The sequence below is a fragment of the Fukomys damarensis genome, unplaced genomic scaffold (assembly GCF_012274545.1).
Source record: "Fukomys damarensis isolate Sample0158 unplaced genomic scaffold, DMR_v1.0_HiC HiC_scaffold_18, whole genome shotgun sequence".
Taxonomy (NCBI): domain Eukaryota; kingdom Metazoa; phylum Chordata; class Mammalia; order Rodentia; family Bathyergidae; genus Fukomys; species Fukomys damarensis.
The window spans coordinates 34,047,608-34,070,765 of NW_022900930.1; the positions used below are offsets into that span (position 1 = coordinate 34,047,608).

A 23,158-nucleotide genomic window follows, 5' to 3' on the forward strand; every position below is an offset into this window, starting at 1 on the left:
AGGCAGCCTCTCTGGCAAGCAGTTTTATCTTCAACTAGGCAGCCTCGAAATGACTCGCATACTCTTTCCCATTTATTCTCTATAATACTTTTCCCACTACACAGGCTGTGTCCTGCCTTTCACTTGCTAATTACAACCTTCAGTGTCCCTGAATCCCAATATCCACCTCACTGGCCCCTTTGTCTCCTTACTGACCTGAACCATCACCCAGCTTATTATCTTTTTTTTTTCATAATTTATTGTTAAGCATCTGTTTAATGGTGAAAATTTGCCAAGAACTGCAAATTAGCTGACTGTGGTAACTTCTGCCTATAAGCCTGGGACTCTGGAAAGCTAAGATAGAAGAATCACAAGTTTGAGGCCAGATGGAGCAATTTAGTGACTTAGCAAAACCCTATCTCAAAAGAAAAAATAAGAAGGGGTAGAAATGAGGCTCAGTACAAATACTCTAGGTTCCAGTGTCATGATGATGATGATGATGATGATGATGATGATGATGATGATGATGATAAAATAGCTGCAGATTATTTTCCTAAAGACTGCCAGCAATACACACACACACACACACACACACACGCACACACACATACTTACTAACAGCATCTAAGAACATGTCTCTACATACTGAAACCTAGAAATATTTTTAAATTTTTTTTTAGTTTATTGGTACGTTTTTACATATACAGTACAGTAACATTTGTTATTGGGATCTTGTACCTTTACATGACAGGTCTTGGTTCTCATTTTTTCCCCTTATCCCTGACCTCCCTTCGCCCGCTCCTCCCCTCCCCATTTACAAACACTTTATTTCCATTTTTTAAATTTCTCCTATTTTTTTCTTTGCCCTTATTACCTTTCCCCTACCCTTCACACTTTCCCTACACCTTTAGCCCTTTTCTTCCTATTTCACATTGTCAATTATCTCATTAGGATCCTATGTACTATTATAGTTTTTCAGACCAGAGATGAGCATATATCACTGTTATATGATTCTTTTAATTCTTTTGGAAAGATACCCGGTAGAGGGATGGCTGGGTCAAATGGAGCCTCTAGTCCCAGCTCTTTGAGGTATCTCCATATTGATTTCCATAGTGGTTGCACCAGTCTGCACTCCCACCAAAAATGGAGAAGGGTTCCTTTCTCCCCACAACCCTGCCAACATTTGTTATTGTTTGATTTCTTGATAGCAGCCATTCTTTGTGAGTTGAGGTGGAATCTCGGTGTTGTTTTCATCTGCATCTCTCAATGACCAGTGATGTGCAGCATTTTTTCATATATTTACTTGCTGCTTTTGCTTCTTTGTCTGAGAAATGTCTGTTCATTTTGGATGCCCATTTGTGAATCGGGTCTTTATATTTGGCGGGGGCTGATTGTTTTGAGTCCTTTATATATTCTAGATAAGAGTCCTTTGTCTGAGGAGCAGCTGTGAATATTCTCTTTTAGTATGACAAAAACCGGGTGGTTCGTGAACACATACTTTGGTCATCTCCTTGATTCCACCGTGTGCAACTCCTCTCCAAGCTAACGCCTGCATAGAAAGCTCAAGGGGAGAGGAGACCCTACAATCGAGCTGTTCTGAGTGATTTCTCACAAAGTTAACACTCCACACTCAGTCTAGCTCAGAATTTGAAGGACGTGTTCCAGGGACTCTTGTGGGGTGCCATGGTGACTTGTCAGAAGAGTGCCGGTCGTTTTATTAGTGACACTGAGAATTTAGCCCAGCAATGGTTTGAGGGGGTAAAATGCTGCTTCTGGGTGGCCCGAGGGGGCCAAATGCCCAAAAGTGCAGCGTCTGGCTGAGCTCATCTAACGGAGCCAGGGGCAGTGGACCAAAGCCACCACTAGATGGTACTCAAGGACTAGGATCGAGCAGAACAATGTCCGGGCCCCTCCAGTAGTTCTGGGTGTGATCCAAGGCCAGCTTGTCGGCCATCTGGGAGCGGAGTTGCAGACGCTGCACTCCCTCCGTAAAGCGGGGAGTCCTGAGGGCTTTGGTGGACTCGGGCACTGGCTGGGGGTTGCAGGTTTCTCACGCTTTGGCCCGCGGAGAGGGTGCAAGTGCAGTCTGTGACCTTTGGACTGGACAGGGGCAGTCGCACAAGGCAAAAGAACCAACCTCCCTACAGGCCGTGGACTTTACCCCTGCTGATGCCAGGAAGCACAGGACAAGAAGACCGTGCGCAGCCTGCAGCCTGGGCACCGTGCGGGGACCTCTAGCGCTGCACTTAGGCTTGAGGACTTGGGAGGCTGTCTTGGTTTGGGAGTTTTGTTTTTTTGTTTTTGTTTTGTTTTGTTTTTTTCAAGTCCTGAACCACTGAAGAAAGAGCTTGGCGCTTGACTCTCGGAGACATGAATTACGCACGGTTCATTAACGCGACCAGCGCGGCCAGAAAATGTTCTCCCATCCGAATCTTCGGTGAGATACGCAGCCAGCGCCTGTCCTGCCCTGGTGGAGCCTTGGTCACCGCTGGGTGGCGTCCATTCATCCAGCTGGGCCAGCCCACTGTGGGCCAGGCTGGGGCAGAGCCCAGGCAGGAGGAGCCCTTGTTCTCAGAGAAGGACGGCTGCAAGGAGAGGCAGCCACAGAGCGGTTCCAGTAGCATGGAGCAGGAGGACCAGAGAGGCTCAGCCCGCCTCCCGGGAGACGGGTCCTGGGAGGGAGGCTGTGGAGCCAGGCTCTTCCCGGCGAGACAGTGGGGAGGCACAGTGTGCAGAAGTGTGCGGGGCGGGGAGCGGGCTCCTACATGGGAGGGGGAGGCTGAGCCAGGCAGCTCCCAGGCGAGTGGGGGCAGCTGCAGGAGCATCTTCTCTTGCTTTGGCCCCGTGTTTATTCCCGGCCCCTCTGCCTTCTCAATCTTCGGTCCTTCACCAGTGAGGGGGCCAGAAAAAGTCATCCCATACTTTAGACTCGCGTTCTACCTTAGACCATTTGGGCTGCTATGTCAGAATGCCATAAACTGGTAATTCAGAAACAACAGGAATTTATTTGTCGCAATTTAGGACAGAGCAAAGTCCTACATCAAGGCTCCAGCCGATTCCGTGTTGGGGTGAGAGCCATTCCTTACAGAAGGCACGTTGCTGCAGTGTCTTCACATTGTGGAAGAGGATAACGTTCTCACTTGGTAGAAGGGGCAAGGGCACTCCTTGTGGCTTCTTTTTTAACCCACTTATTTCATTCATGCAGTTGGAGCACTTATAATCTAATCACCTCTTAAAGACACCTATCTCCTCTTCCTGTCACATGGGGCATTAGGTTCCAAAATATGAAGAGGAGGCAGCAACATTCACACCATGGCACATTCTGTCACCGGAAGTTATCAAACTTTGTAGTTGACTGTAGTGCATACTGAACTGCCTGTTTCTAAGTCTTCAATAAAAGTATTTGTTCTTTTGCATGTTAATCATAGCTGATGTCCTGATCAAGTCACCAAAATCACTCATCTCCTTGGCTCCTGGATATCCAAATCCAAGCACCTTCCCCTTTAAGAGTGCTGTTATCACTTTAGAAGGTGGAAACACCATACAATTTGGAGAAGAGACCATGAAGACAGCACTTCAGTATTCTGCAACTTACGGGTGAGTTTTTCACAGATAACGTGATCTTACTGCTTCATTTTCATGTCCCGTTTGACCATTTGACTTGTGTCTTTTTTAAAAAAGTGTTTGATGGTTGGGAGGTTGAAGGAAAGTTTTCAAACATTACTTTAGAGGAAAAGGAATACTAACTACTTAGCAATTCTCAGAGAATGCTTTTCAAATTTAAGTAACTAGGAAAGCCAGAGCATCTTCCAGAAGTACCATTTAAGCTAAGTGTGAAAACTGAAAAGACGGCATGTGAAGAAATTTTAAAATAAAGGAGGAAAAAAGAGGAATTTTAAGTCTCTGGGTAATTTTATAATTCTGTAATTATGTTCCCTTTTAAGCAAACTATGAAAATACATTTCAGAGGTTAGATGTCTAATTTCTTATAAAGAAGCTGAAACATGCCTTAAAACTTTATTAGCTGATCTTCAAATTATAAGGGATAATTTTGGAAGTCTACAAATTACATGTTTTTAATACTTTTGTCATGAGGTTCAAGAGCACTTTAAAATGTAACATATATGAATTATATGTAATACATAAATAAGCCTTTCTTTCCATGATAACAAGAGCCATTTGAGCCTGAACTTCTAGAAGCCTATAGAAAGCTCCCTAAGGAAAGTAAGGAAAAAGAAAGAACTCCAGGCTTTGAACAAGAAGGATATAGATTCAAATATCAATTCATTGATTAAATGAATGATGTGTGAATTTCTGGATGATTGAATTTATTTGAGTTTACTAACCTCTGAGTCTGTTGCCTTATCTCATAAATGCAAAACTGATATTGGCAAAAAGTATTTGACAGTTTGAAATTGAATATATAATAGTTATACGTAAAGCTACCATTTAATTTCTGCCTTCTGTTCCAATGATTATTATTACTATAAATTTAAACATATGTCTCGTGGCTTTAGAATTCCAGCACTTGTGTCCTGGCTGAAACAGTTGCAAATAAAATTGCACAATCCTCCCAACACCCATTACCCACCTAACCAGGGACAAATGGATCTCTGCATCACATCGGGCAGCCAAGATGGTCTCTGTAAGGTAAGACTGAAAGGAAAAGGTGGCCAAGGAGCAGAATCAAATATGTTCCTAAATACAGTCATCACCCACCTAACCACTGGAGGATCGCGTTTTCAAAATTACTAATAGTATTTCTTATTCTCGTATAATATTATAAACAGGAAACTCAAAGACAAAGCATAGCATGAAAGGTATATAAAAGACGAGCTTTAACTATACACAGACATCAGGTTGAAATACTTTAGGTGAAGATATTCATAGTTCCTTTGCATTTCCCTTATTTTGAAAATGAAGACTTTAAAATATTATCTGCTTTTAGTGGCATTTAACAGACTGAATTTTCTTAAATATACACCTGTGTTCAATTCCCTGGAGCTTTGAGTCATTAAACTCAGATTTCTGGTATGACAGCATTCAAATTCTACAGAAAGCTTTGTCAACACTGCTTAATCATCTACCTCAAAGATACAGGTCAACATTTCTTGACTTTATGTTGATATGAAACTAGAATGATTTTTACATTCTTTAAAGAGCATATTTTCATACTCCTGAGACAATAACTTTATTCTTTCTCATGCACCTTGATTGAATCTCCCTGCTTACTACTGCTTGGCTGTACTTCTCTTATAAGGAATGAGAGTTGGAACATTACCATAGACCTCTGCAGTCGGTCTATGGTCTCCTGTGAGACACTGCAACACAAGCTGAATAAAGTAAAGACAAGGAGCAAGACTTAGAGAGAACTGGGTCTTGGGCTGATCAGAGCTGCTCTACACAGCAAAGACAATGGGTGCCAAGGGCACCCAGTATTTTATTGACCACAAGCATGGGAAGGTAAGAAAGGTATGCTTTGAAGACCTCAAGTGGCACAGTGTGGAGCATCTGGAAGCATCTGGTGATGGTTAATATGCAGGCAGATGTAGGTGATATGCAAACAGGGATGTAAAGGGGGAAGGTACTGCTTGTCTCCTTGGATAGATCAAAGGCTGCCGAGGCTAGGTTGCAATTAACTGGAGTCTGCTAATACTGGGCAGAGATGTCTGCTACATCTCCTCCTTTCTTGTTTATGTTAGGTCTGAGTTTGTCCTCTGTTGGAACATAAGCATACTCTGATCCCTATGTTATTGATTGTATTGAGCCATTTTACCTTTTAGTTCGGACATCCTGTGAGAACATCTGTGTCTAAGACATGTCTCTAGATTTACCTTAGTATCAGTTGAGTTTTAATGGAGTATATTTACTTTCCATAAGTGGATTTAAAAAGTTTTTAAATGAAGGCAACAAGAGAAGATAACGAAATCAAGTTGAGCTTGTAGAGGTAGCTGTACTCCCCCGTTTTGTTTATGTTAGTGTGTTTTTAAGGAAAAGCAAATATGCCCACAATGGCTGGCCCCTAAGGGTTTTAAGGATCTATCATGGGTTTAACTGGTTTAGCTGTCTATAATACATTTCTTTTAAAGGGTTGTCCCCTACTGGGATTAGGGGACAAGGGGCACAGGTTTCATCTAACTGCTTTGAGCTCAGAAAGGCCAGTGCAGGAAAGACTGCAGTTGGAGGTCCCCTCTAGGGAGCTAATTTAATGGGCCTTAAATAAAAATCATGTAATTTAGCAATTATAAGCTCTTTATAAAGTTAATCTGTTAAGTTTGGTGAAAACAGGTCTAGCACATTCATTGCTGATATTATCAGTATGATCACTTGGAGTTTGGTGGCCAAATTCCAATATTATTATCATGTAATATTATATATTTTATATATTATATATTTTATGTATTATTATAGGCAATAATAAAATTTTTAAAGAAATTACAGCCTGTATAGTCAAAGTATAAACATTGAAATAAAAAAGGCAGTTTTGGGAAAGAGCCATGTTCAGAAAATGTTTTAAAGGATTCAAATAACAACTGTAACTTCTTGACTCATAGACCTTCCACTAAATGAAGATTATCTGTAAGTCTGATATTTTGTCATAATTTCTTTTAATTTTATCTATGAAAAGATTAAGTTTTAATAATTTTAAAAAATAATTTTAGCTTAAAAATTTTAAAGGTTCTTGTTGAGCTCATATAAATTTCACCATGGCTTTATCTAATGACCCATAACAGTGGTCAGCCACTAGTGTATCTGGAAACTGCCAGAAAGGGTCAGCAATTGGAGCCTCTTTTTCAAATCCAGTTTTATTACTAGGGTCTTGATTGACTATATCTTTAGTTATACTTTTATACTGAATGTTCAAGACCAAGTTATGATGAGATTACATTAAACAAAATTAACCTCTTGCTATCTATCAGGGTTAATTACGTCTTCTCTTGGAACCATATATAAAGCCTCTGAGCTCCTGTCAGTGTCAGCTGTCAGGATGTGTCATGGCCTTGCTTGACCATGTTGCTTTCTGAAAAAGTATGGGAGATTTTTCCGTTCAGGTGATATTCCTTTGGCACATTGTATTGTTGAATCTTACTGCTGTGGTGTCCTGCAGTCTCCCTGCTCAGCAAGTTGGGTAACTTACCAAAGATATAGGATCTTGTAGAAAAGTCTCCTTCATGTTCTGGATCTTTTTTTGACCTTGGAGGTCCAGGGACAAAATATTGGCTGTCTTCTTATCCCAGTTACCTTTAAGTTCTGGTCTCTAAACTTTAGATATTGAAAACCCAGAAGAGAATATCAATAACATTAGCATTGTAATGACAGTAGTGAACTTTGACATTACAATTTTACCTGGATATCAAGCATTTTGGAGTATAAAATATAGTTAAAGGACTGTTATCTTTGCCAATCATGGTTGTTCTAGTAGATGAATTCCTGTAGAATGTTAACAGAAAAGAAAACTTTAAATCAAGAACCACACATAATATTTCAGCATGATAAGATGACATTATCTTTGTAATACACTAAAATATGTATCTTAGTATAAAATAGCCATTATTATTAAACCCACTCGCTCCACTCCAAACGCACACGCACACACACACACACACAAAACTCTTACCTAAGCTGTTATCTTTTGATAGGATGCTATCTATGGAACATATATCTCCCTATAAATGTACTGTTATCGTAAATAGCTAGAGCATAAAAGAAAGGCAAATACCTGAATCAAAAGGTGGTTATTGGGCTGGGGATTTAGCTCATTGGTTCGGTGGCGTGCCTTGCAGGCGCAAGGACCCGAGTTCAATCCCCGGTACTAAAAAAAAAAAAAAAGAAAGAAAGAAAGAAAAGGTGGTTATTACCACAAACAATACGTTGGCAGATTTGTAGAGTTAGAAGGGATGAATCCATTTTGTACACCAGAAAGGTAGCGATAAGAAGTATCACAATTATATGAAACATTATGTTCTTCAACGTAGCTTGATACCAAAATCACCTTTTCAATAAACCTTGTTGTTTTTCCCACAAAAATTTAATCTTTTGAAGATCACCAATGTAAGCATATAATAATAACATGTTTTGAATTTAAACCTTTGATGATAACTGATGTAAATTTTTTATAAAATATTTAGATAATTTTATTGGGCTGTACCTCCCATAATCCTATGAAAATTATTGGGGCTCCCATCAGTGAACAAAGACCAGAATAATCACTTTTTCGGCAGCTTCTCCTTTATTCACCAAAGGAAGTCCCATATAGCAGTTTCTCCAAACCTAAAGGTCTCCATTTGATTATTTTGACACATTTTTAATAACTTATAAAAACCAGATTGTAGCAATTAATACATTATTTTCAACCAATAAAAATTTTTTGAGTTCTTGTATGTAGACAACAATATGCATTACATTTGTAGAATTAATTTGACATCATTTTGATTAGCTAGCAACCTATGGGGGAGGCATGCCTTTAACTTTAATAACATTAATCTATAAGCCAACTTAAATTATCAGCAAATATCTTTCTTTCAAAAAATTATATATTTTTAAAGGGTCAAAAAAGGGAAAAAATGGTTGAGCTCAAACAAAATATCTGTACAAGTGGACAAATATATAAAACAATTCATTTATAAAACTAGAGCACACTGAAATATATTTGGCCAGATTGAATTATAATACTTTTTATAATTTTTAAGTTCATAATTGTAAATAAGACTAGCCACGACTTTTTGTAAGTCAACAGAAATCTCTTGTAATTAAAATCAAAAGGAATAAAAGTGCTTTATACCTGTACATGTAAATGAAATTTTTAAGGTGGCCTTTTTAATTTTTCTCACTTACTATAAATCTGCTGTAACATGCTGAAAACCAACAAGCAAACATATGTATTTTCTTTAATCACTTTTGCACACATTTTCAACATACGTTTTCTAGTCTCATCATAATATATCTTTATATCCTTCTAACAAGAAGAAACACACAAAATCATTTTATAACAAAAGAATATCTCTTGTACTTATAGCCTTGTTAATATGTTTGTCCATCTAACTATAAATCTTCTAAAACAAGTTGATAATAGAACAGTGGCAATACACGCAAAATTTTGAAACCAAAAAGAACTTATTAATTAGCTAGAATTTGAAATTTGATTTTTTTTTATAAAACCTCTATATGTCTACCGCTTTTTTTGTTTTGTTTTGGTTTGGTTTTTCTGGTACCAGGATTGAACTTGGGTCCTTGCACTTGCAAGGCGGGCCACGGAACCACTGAGCTAAATCCCCAGCCCAAACCTCTTTATGTCTAGAAGAGAGCAATTGCAGATTTTTCAACTTTGACCACATATCTACAGTTTGCAGACAGCATTAAGCTGATATAATAGAAGTCCTTGTAGCTTCTTACATTTAAAAGCTTGGCTATAACACTTTAAATTTGAATGGATGTTAACATATCTAATATCAACAAACAGTAGAGAAAAGGGCAAATTACTCTCATAGTTACAGTTTAAGAACTTGAAATATATGAGAAATGTTTTAAATACACCTATTAAACCTCAATTTAAATTGGAAAAGAAAGGTACATTTGTCAATTAGCTAAAATTTAAAATTTGAAAATATTTTTTAAATGTTTCCCCTACCTGGCAGGATATGGCAGCTGATTTTCATAAGGAGCAAGCGGTCTGAAGCAAGCACTGGGCAGTAACACAGCAACTGGTCTTTGTGCTCTGACCTTAAGTGTTATATTTTGTTTTAATTGTTTTATTTTTTTTTCCTCATTGAGTTTATTGGTACATTGTAGGTATACAGTACAGCTACATTCATCATCAGGATCCTGCACCTTTACGTGACAGGTCTTGGTTCTCATTTTTTCCCCTTGTCCCTGCCCTCCCTTCACCCCCTCCTCCCCTCCCCTTTTACAAACATGTTTTAATTGTTTTAAAACCTTATATTTTAATTTCAAATATTTCTGTAGAAAACAATAGGGCCTGATGGAATTTCTTGTTAGTTCAACCTGCCAAACAAGTTGTTGATACTTAAATAGGCAGGGATTAGCCTCCCACAGCTCTGGAGGCCTGGGCTAGAAGAGAATTTTACTTTCCTTTGAGTCCAATTTAACTACAGCCTTTTCTGGACTGGCTAGTTTAATTTAACAGCATCTTAAGCAGTTTGACAAGGATATACTCTGTGATGACAAAGATTGATCCATATTTTTAGCCCAGCAAAAGGCAGAAAAATTGTCCCCGGATGAACACTTACCATAGATGTTCCTCATCCACATCCAGAAATCTCCCTGGGAGGGTTATGTGTTATATTTTACCCTGAGTCCACCTCACAGGCTAATCCAACCATGGATTCAAATCATATCCACCTGGAGCACCAAATACAAGGAGCAGGAATGGGGACATTACTATACAGCTCTGCAGTTGGTCTACATTCTCCTGTGAGACACTACACTATAAGCAGAATAAAAATAAAGACAAGAAACAAGACTTAGAGAGTACTGTGTCTTGGCAGCAAAGACAAAGGGCACCAAGGGCATCCAGTATTTTATTGACTACAAGAGTGGGAAGGTAAGAAAGGTAGGCTTTGAAGACATGAAGTGGCGTCTGGTAATGGCTGATATATAGGCAGAAATATCTGATATGCAGGCAGGGATAGCTGATATGCAGGCAGGAAAGCTTAGCTGATATGCACACAGTAATGTAAAGGAGGAAAGTATTGCTTATCTTCCTTGGAGAGATCAAGATTTCTGAGAGTGGGTTGCAATTAACCAGAGTCAGCTAATACTGGACAGAGATGTCTGCTACATTCTATAGATCTATATACAGATGTTACTCAATATATAATGGGACTATTTCCTGATAAACCCATCCTAAATTGAAAATATGGCAAGTCCAAAATGCATTTAATATACCTAACCTACTGAAAATAATAACTTATTGACACAGTACACTGCAAAGTGTCTGTTGTATACTCTCATGATCCCATGGCCCAGTTGAAGCTGGTGTTCCCTAGCAGTCTGTGAGAATATTACACCATGTATTGCTAGCCTTGCAAAAGATCAGCATTCAAAAATCAAAGTATGGTTTCTATTAAATGCATACAACTTACACAGCAATGTAAAGTAGGAAAAATGTAAGTTGAATCTTTGTAAGTCAGAGACCATCTGTATATGTCTGTTTATTGTTTATAACTGCTGGGGCTTTATTTCTTTGCTCCCTCTCTCTTCACCACCTCCCCAACCCTTCTCCCATTTTTGAATCTGTTCTCTGCTGGCCTCTTGAAGCTCGACACAGGTAACCACCACTGAGTAGACCTCAGAATAAAAGACTACAATTTTTTTTTTTTTTTTTTTTTTTTTGGTACTGGGGATCAAACTTGGGACCTTGTGCTTGCAAGGCAGGGAGAAAAATCACTGAGCTAAATCACTGGCCCTAAAAGACTACACTTCTGGTCAGTTTCCTTTATTTCATGTTTTGTTTTGTTTTTTCATTGAGTTTTTTGGTACTTTTTAAGTATACAAGTGCAGCTACATTTACCATTGGGACCTTGTACCTTTTTTGTAAATTGAGTTTATTGGTACATTTTAGGTATGCAGTACAATTACATTTATTACTAGGATCTTGTACCTTTACATGACAGGTCTTCATTCTCATTTTTTTTACCCCATAACCCAGCCCTCCCTTCACACCCCCCCATTTACAAAGACTTTGTTTTCATTTTTCATTTTCTCATAGTTTTTCTTTTCCTTTTTTTCCTTTCCCCTACCCTTCCCACTTCCCCTACACCTTGAGACCTTTTCTCCCTATTTCACAATGTTAGTTATACAATTTGGATCTCATTTACACTTTGAGACTTTGAGTTTTTCACAACAGAAAAGCTATTCAGTACTTACATGTGTGTCTTATTTATTTCACTTAAGAGTATGGCCTCAATATGCATCCATTTTCCTATGAATGACTAGTTTCTCATTCTTTGTGGCTCAGTAGTACTCCATTTTATAGAAAAACCACATCTTCTTTTTACAGTTTCCAGTTGATGGGCAACTGGAGTGTTTCCAAGTTGTAGCTGTTACAAACTGTGCCCCTATAAACTTGAGTGTACATATAACACTGTGGTATGATTCTTTTAATTATTTTGGAAAGATAACCAGCAGAGGGAGAGCTAGGTCAAATGGAACTTTTAATCCTAGTTTGTTGAGGTATCTCCATATTGATTTCCACAGTGGTTGCACCAGTCTGCACTCCCACCAACAATGGAGAAGGGTTTCTTCTCCCAACAGCCCTGACAACATTTGTTATTGGTTGATTTCTTGCTAGCAGCCATTCTTTCGGGGTTGAGGTGGAACCTCAGTGTTGTTTTCATCTGCATCTATTGAATGACCTGTGATGTTGAACATTTTTTCATATGTTTATTTGCTGCTTCTACTTCTTTGTCTGAAGTATCTGTTCATTACTGATGCCCATTTGTAAATCAGGTCTTTATATTTGGGGAGCCTGACTTTTTGAGTTCTTTTTTTTTTAAATTTAATTTCTTGGTACATTCTAGGTAGACAGTAAGGGTACATTCATTACTGGGATCTTGTACCTTTACATGCCAGGTCTTGGTTCTCATTTTTGAGTTCTTTATATATTCTAGGTGGTATACATTTAACAAATTCTCAAAGAAACAAAAAGATGTATACATTAATTTTAGAAAACAAATCAGTTGTGTTCTTTTTTACTTTTCCCTGGAATAGAGGTTGGTACTTAAGAGTCTCATTCAGATTCCCATCTAGGTTTGTGCATAAAGTTTTACTGGAGCTCTGCCACTCCCATTAGCTTGTATATTGTCTGTGACTACTTTCCACTCTAAGAGCAAAGATGGATAATAGCAAACACACACTGTTGGACCCTATACAAAAAATCTGCCAACCCATATCGTAGGGCCGTGTGAGCTCAAACTACGTAATGGGGTTCTGAAAATGAAACAATACTATGCAAGCTAACTTATGCTTCTTTTGTTAGGCATTTGAAATGATAATTAATCCCGGAGATAATATCCTCCTAAATGAGCCCATTTATTCAGGAATACTTCAAGCTGTAAGTATACATTTTTTCAAAATAGCAACTCACTTATAGCAAATATAGGAGGGCACTGCACCTTAAGAGTTATCTGTCCATTGAAAAATAAATAGCAGCTTTCACCTGTAGACAAGAGAATCTCAAAAACGATATATGCAGTATGTGTTAAATGGACCCTCTGCTTCACACATTTCTCTTTAAAATCTATTTGTTGCCATGTGAGGGAAAATTTAAATTCAATTTCCATGTCCTTAGATTGGTAGACATATAGAATGGAATCTACAGGGAAGTGATTGCAATTCACAACAAGAACTTTCTAACCATCAGCCTCACCCAACTGCCTAGCAGGTGAAACATTCCCCATGGCTTCATATCCCCAGAATTACCTCCACATCTAACTCAAGCTATTGGGATAATTCAGTTAAAAGAGTCTCTCTGATGAATGACTGTCACACCTCAGCAATTGACCCCTGTAACACTTTACCCCACAACATGGCCCCTGCTCAGCTCTGTGGCATCTTCATCCCAAGCCCCAAGTCGGCAGAAACAGCCTCTGCCCAGATCACAGCCAATCACAGAGCAAAGGAAAAACAGACTTAGTAAACCACGAGTTGGAATTTTAAACTTCATGAAAGAACAAATATCCCTTCTGCTCTTAATTGATTGGCCAGAGCGAGACACATGGCCAAACCAGACATGACTGGAGCAGGAGAATACAACCCACAGCCAACCATTGCTGTGCACACCTGAAATCCCAGCACCCTCGGAGGCTGAGGCAGAAGCGTTACAACCTCAAGTCCTGGCTGGGCAGCTTTGAGCTATCCTGTCAAAAATTCAAAAAGGAAAAAGGTTTTGGAGATGTGACTCGGTACACAGGACTCTGGTTCAATCACAGTAGAAAAAAAAATGTATAACTGTTCTCCTAGAATCTACCCCAGGGAAACAATAGACCGTGTGAACCCTCTAGAGCTTGGAGCTCAGGGCAGGCTTACGTTTGAGGAGATAAATAGTACATTCCTAGTTAGTATTTCTTTAAATTGCACTTATGTCCTGTATTTGTGTCTGGCTCCTAAACTTTTTTTTTTTTTTTCCTTTTTTGTTGGTCCTCAGCTGCTCCCGCTGGGCTGCAACATTATCAGTGTTCCCAGTGATGAGTTTGGGATTATCCCAGATGCCCTCAAAGAAATACTTTCCAAATGGAAACCAGAAGATTCCAAGGACCCCAACAAAAACACCCCCAAGTTTCTCTATACTGTTCCAAATGGCACAAACCCCACTGGAAACTCATTGACAGGTGACCGTAAAACAGAGATCTACAAGGTACTGGAAAGAATGTGTCAGTCAGCTGTGCTCCTGCTTCACTTCTTTCATTTTCCAAGAGTGCTGTCAAGTTCCTTTCTTCCCCCCTTGCTTTCAAGGAAGATGATTTTTAGTAAGAGGACTTCTCCTATGAGAAGGGCCCTAATAAATCTCTGCATAGCACATTACCAGGGCTTTTATTTCTAAGATATTTTTCTTTTCCCTTCAGTGGCATATTCACATTCACATTCTTGGTATGATGTCAAACTTTGTGAGATTATTAGTATTTGACCACAATTTAATTTTCATTATATTTTTTTCACTTGACTCTTCTGCTCCTTTTTCCTTTTCATTTCATATTTTAAAGAATTGTTGAAAAATAAGGGGCAAGCTCTTCATCTCTAAAATCTCTTTGGGTACCTGTGAAGCCCAGCTTTTTACTATAAACATTTTCTCAAAGTAGAAAATGTGCATTGAGTTAGACAGGATGTTTGTTTTTTGTTTTTTGGTTTTTGGTTTTTTTTTTTTTTTTTTTTTTTTGGCACCAGAGATCAAACTCGGGTCCTTATGCTAATGAGGCAGGCGGCAGAACTACTGAGCTAAATCTCTGGCTATACGGGATCTTTGAAAAGAGAAATATGCCTCTTGAAAAGTCTTTTTTTCTACACCCAAACTGTGCTCGCTAGCCTTTCTTACAAATACCTTTTTAAAATAAGTAACAAACTCATGTTAAACTGTGTTCCATTTAATCACGTGCAGTGGATTCCTAAGTAAGATTTCAGCTGTCAGCCAGTACCTTTCACTTAGAATGAAGTCCAAAATATCTTTTTACTATTTTTTGCACTCTCCTGTGTGCTCTCCTCAGCTCTCTGCTCTGTTTACAGACTCCGCCTATGCAATTCCATGGAAATATCCCATTCTGCACACAAGAAACCCACACTGCCCAGCCCTTCCTCTCCCCTGAACGCCAGACTTTTGTGTCTGACTTTCTGCTTGACGTCCTCACATGGATGTCTACAGCATTTCAAACTCAATCTGGCCCAAATAGAACTCCTGGTTTCCCCAGCACCACCCGAAATCTTGAATCCACAACCCCTCTGCGCACCACCTCTATAAATGCCCTTTGTAAACTCCAGGAAGAGCCTGCTTTCTTTCTTCCCCTGCTCTCTTTTCCTACTCCACCATCAGGTTTTTCCAAGTCCCAACATTTTTCCTCACTGCAGTTCATAACCCCATCTTCTCAGTCACCACCTGCCCTTACTAGACGGGTGGCTTGGTCACTCAGCCTTGCTGTGCTCCACTCTTGGTCTCTAACCACGCGTTCTTCGTGTGAAACTTGCATCCTGGCACCTGCTACGTGGCAAATGCAAAAGTCCAGACTCATGCTTCTCCTGTTCACAATTCTTCCCTTTGCTGTGAAGGTCCGGACTCCATTAGCTGCCTCTGCGGGCTGCATGATACAGTCCTTCTCTCCCGAGGACTCCCCGTCATCATCCCAGCTGTCCCCACTCTGCAGCCCCACCGGCCTTTCTGTTCCTCCAACGTGCTGAGGCCCTTGCTCACCCCCAGAATCCCACTCTCACTCCTTCAGTCTAGAATCGTTTCCCCTGTTGGTGCACGGCTGCTTCCTCTCATTCTGTGCTGTAGAGCTACCTTGCCAGGGAGGGCTTCTCAGTGACTCAACGTGAATAAACACTCTGCCACTCTTCTCAAATGTGATCTCACAAAGTGCTCTGACTAGGAGTTACCCCCGCCCGCTGTCGTGTTTTTTGGTTTAGCATCCACTGGTGCATGCATAGTCTGCCTTTCCCACTAGCGTAAGGTGACTGAGAATGGAAGTCCTGGTGCCTCCTTCAATTTATCCCCGCTGTCTGGGATAAAGGACAACAACAGAGTTTTCAATCGTGAAAGAATGAATACAAAGAATTATGACTCTGAGTGACTTCAGTTTTGGAGAGCTCTTATGAAATATATTATTTTAACATTTTAGCTTGCAAGAAAGTATGATTTCCTCATAATAGAAGATGATCCTTACTATTTTCTCCAGTTCAACAAGGTAAGTGACTATGATAACATATTTACTATTAAAAGGTAAGTTATTTTAAGTTTTTATACTGTATTTGGGACAAGCCAGACTGGTGAGGCAGAGCTATCCATATTTAAGCTTTGAATTAAATGAACTATTATTAATTTAGTACCACATCAATTTTTTAGTTTTCTGATTTTACCATTAAATTCATACTTTTCATTTTTGGTGTGACTCCTCTTTCTAGAAATTACTTAACTTCAGAATAGTCACTAGTCTCCAGAACCATGAGTTTAGACAAGCACATTAAATCAGGCTGATGGTCTTGGACTCCAAACCCTAGTTCACAGCTCCCTCAGTGTCATCCTAGGGATGCTGAAGCACGTTTTTTCTTGGATGTCAGCTTCAGTCTTGAGATAGTGGCTGATGAGGATGATGTCTAAGGAGGACTGAGAAGTTGAGTTCAAGCTGAAGTAGAGCTGTGTTCAGTTAATGCTGTTCATTTATGGACATAGAAGAAGGTGTTACAGGCAGCATGCAGATTCACCATCCCCTTCCCTTATGCCTGGATCTTTCCTAAAAATAATGGGCTTTTAGGTTCATCCTCACTCTATACCTCTGCTGCCTTTCATGATTTCTAGATCCTAATGGACAGTAGAGGTGGAACAGACTACTAGTGCCTGGTGCACCAAAATCTAACAGTTTATTTGCTCCCAGGGCTGCAGGGAACATACAATTGCATTCAGTCACCCAATTACGTCACCAAGAAGAAACAAAAATTCTTAGCTTCTCTGTACTGTTTAACTGATCATTCTGTACATCTTGATCAACAGTCTCTAAGAAATTGAATGCTACTGGCCCTCTTCATTTTTATCCTGTCCAAAGTAGGTTTGCTTGAGTCCTTCCTCCAAGTCACTTTTTCCTAAATTTCAACCCCTGAGGTAAAGAGGTTTTTCTAACTATGCAATAGTTTTGTTTTGAGAATATAAAGAAGACCTTGTGTTTGACAAGGAAACCATGAAGGCAGGCAGATACTAGTACAGAACATGCATGTCAGGTTTACTACATGGAAAGAGGTGTAGACAAAGAGAAGAGATCCTCGGGCTATTATATTCCAAAGCCATGCCTCCCCTGCTCTATTCGGTGTTACCCTACAGCTGCTAACATTGTTCACACACCAAAGTACTTTTCTTCCCATTTTAAGCCCTGGGCACCGACATTTCTCTCCATGGATGTTGATGGGCGTGTCATCAGAGCTGATTCCTTTTCAAAAATCCTCTCCTCGGGGTAAGGTCCATGTCTCTAATTTGAGCCCAGTATATTTTAATCCAAGCATGTCTCATTTAAGAAGCTTGAAGCTGAGCATGGTGGTGCATGCCTGTAACCCAGCACTCTGAGAGGCTTAGGCAGGAGAATCGCAAGTTTGAGCCCAGCCTGGGCAACTTAGCCACTTAGTGAGACCTTGTTTTAAAATAAAAGGCTTAAAGACAGCTGAGGATGTACCTCAATGCAAAGGGCTGGGTTAAAAAAAAACTTGAATTTCACCTTTAAACAGCATAGTGATTATTAATATTAGTATAATCCTTTCTCTTTATTAATCTCCAGTTATCAAAGATGGTTGGGTACTAAAGTTTTAGTGAGATAGTTCAGAATATTGGTATCCTTATGAAAGAACACATTTGGAAAAACTTGGACTTGCATTAATGTATTTCATAAATGGGCACCTACATTTACAGTTGTACCTGAAATAAGTAGTTCATTTTATCAGAATATTTTTAATATTCTAGGTCCATTTATCCCAGGTGAAAAGGTTCCTCCTAATGAAGTCAATGCAGTGATATGTTAATGCGAATAGGTTTAGAGACTTTTCTCTTCTTCTGTAGGTTGAGAGTGGGTTTTGTAACGGGCCCAAAACCATTGATAGAGAAAATTGTTTTACACACACAAGTATCATCAATGCACCCCTGCAGTTTCTCACAGGTAAGTGCAAATTGAAGTACTGTTTTTTTAAAAAATCAAACCAGTATAGGAATTAGATGTTGTCAAGTAATATTAGACAAGGTTGAGCGCATTCAGGGTGGTATGGCCAAAGACAGAAAGTGAGATTAAGTTAAGGCAACAAGAAGGGAGACTCATAAATGCTAAATCTCCATTTCCAATACAGACTGAATTAGCAGGCCAAATCCCATAGATGCTTACTCTAAAAGACAAATGAGTTATGCTAATCTGGTGTTCTTTCACAGCACAACCCAAACTGCTTGTGAATCAAGGTATTGCACTTAGCTTGTGCCCCTATGAGAACACCAAAATATTATTCTATGGAACTGAACAAAACGGACTCAAGTTTGGTGAAGCAATACTAACTTTGACTTCCTTGACTTGGACCTTATAAAGAGACCAAGAAATCTGAACGTGTTCAGTGACTCACTGTGTACCTTCATTGCACCACCAACCCACACACAGTAGTTGGACTGCTTTGCATCCATGTTTCCCTGAAATAAGACCTACCCAAAAAACAGGTTCCAGCATGATTTGAAAAGGGACATCCCCTGAAAAGGATGCAATTGACCTCATTTTCAGGGAATGCTTCTTCTGAAACCATGCTGGAACTTGTGTTTCTGGGTAGGTCTTATTTTGGGAGGAACTGGGAATTAAAGTAAAATTAACCTCCAAGAATGTATAAATTTTCTCAGGTGCTGTGAGAAATTACTGGATTTCAAAATTATTGTAAGTGTTAGAATTGGATCTTTAGGGTAGAACTACTACGTAAGAAAAAAAATGAATAGAAAAATAGTCACATAAGGTATTTGATATTGTATATACATAAAGTGTAGCTGTCCCCATGCCTTATCAAATTAGAGTCTTTTCCTATATTTTTAAATATCGATTATCAGCAACAGTTTGCTATCCATTTACACCATTTAGAGCTTCTATTTTAAATAGACAATCTCCAAATATGATATAGAACTTTAGATATTGCCATTTATATTTTAGGCTGAGGATATAGCTCAGTGTTACCAAGGACAAGGAAATGCTTTGATTCTCAGCACTGCTCAGAGAGATGGGACAGAGAGAGAATACTATATATTCTTTTATATTTAGAGAGGCAGAATAGTCTTGTAACAAATATCTTGGATGTGGAGCTGAACAGTCTGACTTCAAATCTGAGCTCTGTAACCAGCAGAAAAATTAACACTTCTGCTTTGATTTTCTTATCAATAAAATAAAACTAACTTTTCTAATAATTGGATCATTGGGAAGATGAGTGAAAATATGTTGATGTGTTTCTGTAGTGCCTGGTACATAAAGAGTTCCATAGAAATAGTTGATCTTCTTACTACTGTTGTTGTCATGGTTATCAACATTTGTTATAAATCACTGACTGCCAACAGCTGGATTCAGCATACTTTATCTTTTTATAGCAGTAGTCTGGATGATTTGCTTCTGCGTTTGGCAAACGCAGACACTTTTAAGGAATGAACTGTGACAGTGTTCCTAGTCTCTCTTTTAGCTCATGATATCACAGCTTCTACAGCAATGGGGAGAAGAAGGCTTCCTGGCTCACGTGGACAGGTATAGAATCATTTCTTAACATTTTTATGAGCAAAATAGGAGCCCCACAAAAGAAGCACACAGCACCAGAGTGTTGGTTTATTAATCTTCCTTCCTGAATATACCAAGCTAGACAATGGGAATAGTCTATCAAAGGGCAAATCCTGTTCATTACCTAGAAAGTCTTCCCAGGAGCACCCAAGGAATGCCCTGAAAGCAACGTCAATGAAGCCCCAAGGTAACCTGAAGTTCCCTCAAGATTAGGATGGGTGCACAAAAGCATTCTCTTTAGTAATTAACTTACTGTGAGGGACACATGACACAGGAATTGACGCCTGTCCTAATGAGTAAGAACATAATCTACCTAAATAGTCAACACAATGGTGCAAGTTATGAACTGCTGTGGTTGTGTAAGTGTGGTACCTCCTAGGACATGTAGAAATAAGGAGGAAGGGGTCCCCTCATTCCCAGACCAGGGGTTCACCGTGCCAATAGTACTGTCTTTGTTGCTAAGGATTCTCCTGCCTTGCAAATGGCAATCATTATTTGAGACAAACAAAGATCAATCCTCCTATTTCTAAGTTCTATGTTTTACATAGAAATTACTTTTTTGCACTATTGATGTTTATTTTTTAATGAATCCACAACAAAGCAAACATGACACTTGTGAAAATGGTCAACTCAAATACTCTCGCTTCTTCTCAAACATTCAACATTTTAATCGGGAGAGAAAACAAATTCCTATAACTTGGAGTTCAAAGCTACTTTCGTTTCTGCAGTCCATGTACAGAGCATATCTTTGTCATTGTTCTCCTCTCCCAGAGTTACTGATTTCTACAGGAACCAGAGAGACGCCATATTGGCAGCTGCGGAGAAGTGGTTAAGTGGTGAGTAAAATGTGCATGTGTCCTTACGATAAACAAGAACACCTGTAAGAATGGGTGATGAATATTGCATATTATTGACATTCCTAGTAGGAAAGAAGCTGCATCCTAGAGTGTTCTTGGCAGGGAGATGTTTCTCTAAAAACAAATCTCACAAGTAAAAACACAACATAGTTCTTCCTGTCTCTACTGTCTGTTGCAAAAATGTGTGATTCTTCAACAAAAAAGTATTAGACTAAAAGCCAAACAGCCATAGCTTACTTACAGCTAGATAATAGCCATACTCAAAATTTTTATTTATTTCAAAAATTTTCCCCAAACAAATAATATGATCTGTTTCTAAGTAAGCTGTATGAGGACAAGTAGTGCAGTCTAAAGCAGATCTTGCATTACAAATTCTTTCTCTTCTAGCCATTAACCATATTTATCTAATATTAGGCATTGCTAATTTGATTTCAGGATGTGTTACAATTACTTTTGTTATGAAAGAGAATCAGAAGAATTATATGGCTTTAACTATATAATTTAAAATGCCTGTTATATGAACAATAATAAACCAAAATTTTCAGTTCCTTATTTAACTGTTACATCTAATTCTCTACAAAGTCTTGGTAAAAATTGAATTATTACAAGTTTGGTAAGAATACCTTTACATCATCTGGCATATAATAATGAATAAATAGTAACAGAGAAGAAGTTCTTTAAAAATAATAATTAAAATCAATATAAATATTCCTTCTTTTTTATTTTTATATCCTAATACTTCATGGAACATACAGCTTACAAATACATATGGAATTCTTGAATTTTAAGTACTTCTTTTCATAATTAACTACATTCTGATAAAATTAATATATTGAACTTCTAAACTATCGCATAAATGATAAGATTAATTGAAACACCAGAAGACTTTAGGAGGAATTGAAGAATTGTCTTTTAAAATGGAAGCAGCCTCATTTGGCTTAGCTATGGTTCTAATTATTTGGAGAGAGGCACTGTATTTCTAGTTCTCCGCTAAGGCTGGCTGCAGTTGTAACTGTTCACAAAGGAGCTACTCAGTGTCCCTCCCTACCTCCCTCTTACCCACACACTGACTCCTTGAAATAATCCTAGAGTATCTGTTCTCAGGGCTCATAAAACTATATTTTTTTAAATCTTATCACTGAAGGAATTTTTGGAAGCAATAGTTTATAATGACCACATTATGTCACAGAAAAAAATAGTTGACACATATTCTCTTTTGTGTGTAGGTCTGGCAGAATGGCATGTACCTGTTGCTGGTATGTTTTTATGGGTTAAAATTACAGGCATTTCTAATTCACAACAACTGATTGAAGAAGAAGCCCTTAAGAAAGAGGTGGGTGGAAGGGGACACCTAAATAAAAAGTTGCATTTGTATTTAATGTTTTTACTTGACTAAAAATGAAAAAGGTGTTTTGTATTCCCCAGTAGCCAACTGATACTGTTCTAATATTAGGCATGCTATGTCTTATTAAAATAGTAATAAATGTGAGGGTTACATAATTATTCAGTTGGTCTAAGTGAATGGCGGCACAGTCATTCACCTCAGCCAGTGATTAGCACAGTGGCTAAGAGATTGCTATGGAGCCACACTCCATGGGTTTGAGTCCAGCTCTGCCCACTGCTGAACACGCATCATTGGGTAAGTGGCCCTTTTGGTGCTTCATCTACAAAGCAAAGAGTGAGAATCTCTCCCTCATGGGGTTGCTGTGATGGCTAAATGAACTGTATGTGTAAAGCACTTGGAGTAATACCTGGCACATAATAAATGTTCCAGAGTATGAGTCTATAAGTAGTAGGTCAATTAGTATTTGAAATGGAAAATTTTTTTCCTAATGATTAAACTATAGTCATGTAGTGAAATTTGGAAAATGCATAAAAGCATGATGAAAACTTTCAAATAATCTATCATTTCACCGTAGGTCCTGTTACCATTTATTGTGTATTTTTTGAAGAGATTTTATATATTCCAGTATTTTGGGTTGTGAAGTTATTTTACATAGTTAATATTATATAGTAAATATTATTCCCTGATTTTCCACTTAAAATTAGTTCAATTAGATTTCGCTGTTCATCTGTTTCTCCTTTTGTACTTAAGTCATGAGTCTACTTAGCTTTCAGTTAAGGGCAATGACTGAGCTCAAATTCTAACTGAAAATTTTCTGTGTAGCTTTCTAATTTACCTAATATGTTCGCCTCTTCCATTAATTAATTCCATTACCACATTTGCCAGTCATCCTTTGTAAACACTGAGACTATTTCTAGAATCACTGTTGTCTTGAATCAATAAGCAGAATAAATAAGATTGGGATGAGGATGGCAAGGTAGCACACTGATGCATAA

At 38.6% G+C, this 23,158-nt stretch overlaps 1 protein-coding gene across 1 annotated transcript in view; it reads left to right on the forward strand.

Annotated features, from left to right (window-relative positions):
• The first annotated feature begins 1,908 nt into the window (after positions 1-1,908).
• The window catches only part of Aadat (aminoadipate aminotransferase), a 33,146-nt gene continuing 11,896 nt past the window's right edge, over positions 1,909-23,158 (forward strand). Inside the window, exons 1-11 of the mRNA XM_010629832.3 lie at positions 1,909-2,416; positions 3,408-3,576; positions 4,497-4,629; positions 12,977-13,051; positions 14,144-14,353; positions 16,323-16,388; positions 17,563-17,645; positions 18,242-18,338; positions 19,870-19,931; positions 20,733-20,797; positions 22,045-22,151. Coding sequence (XP_010628134.1) covers positions 2,350-2,416; positions 3,408-3,576; positions 4,497-4,629; positions 12,977-13,051; positions 14,144-14,353; positions 16,323-16,388; positions 17,563-17,645; positions 18,242-18,338; positions 19,870-19,931; positions 20,733-20,797; positions 22,045-22,151 — 1,134 coding nt within the window. The 5' untranslated portion in view covers positions 1,909-2,349. The remainder of the gene's footprint in view (positions 2,417-3,407; positions 3,577-4,496; positions 4,630-12,976; positions 13,052-14,143; positions 14,354-16,322; positions 16,389-17,562; positions 17,646-18,241; positions 18,339-19,869; positions 19,932-20,732; positions 20,798-22,044; positions 22,152-23,158) is intronic.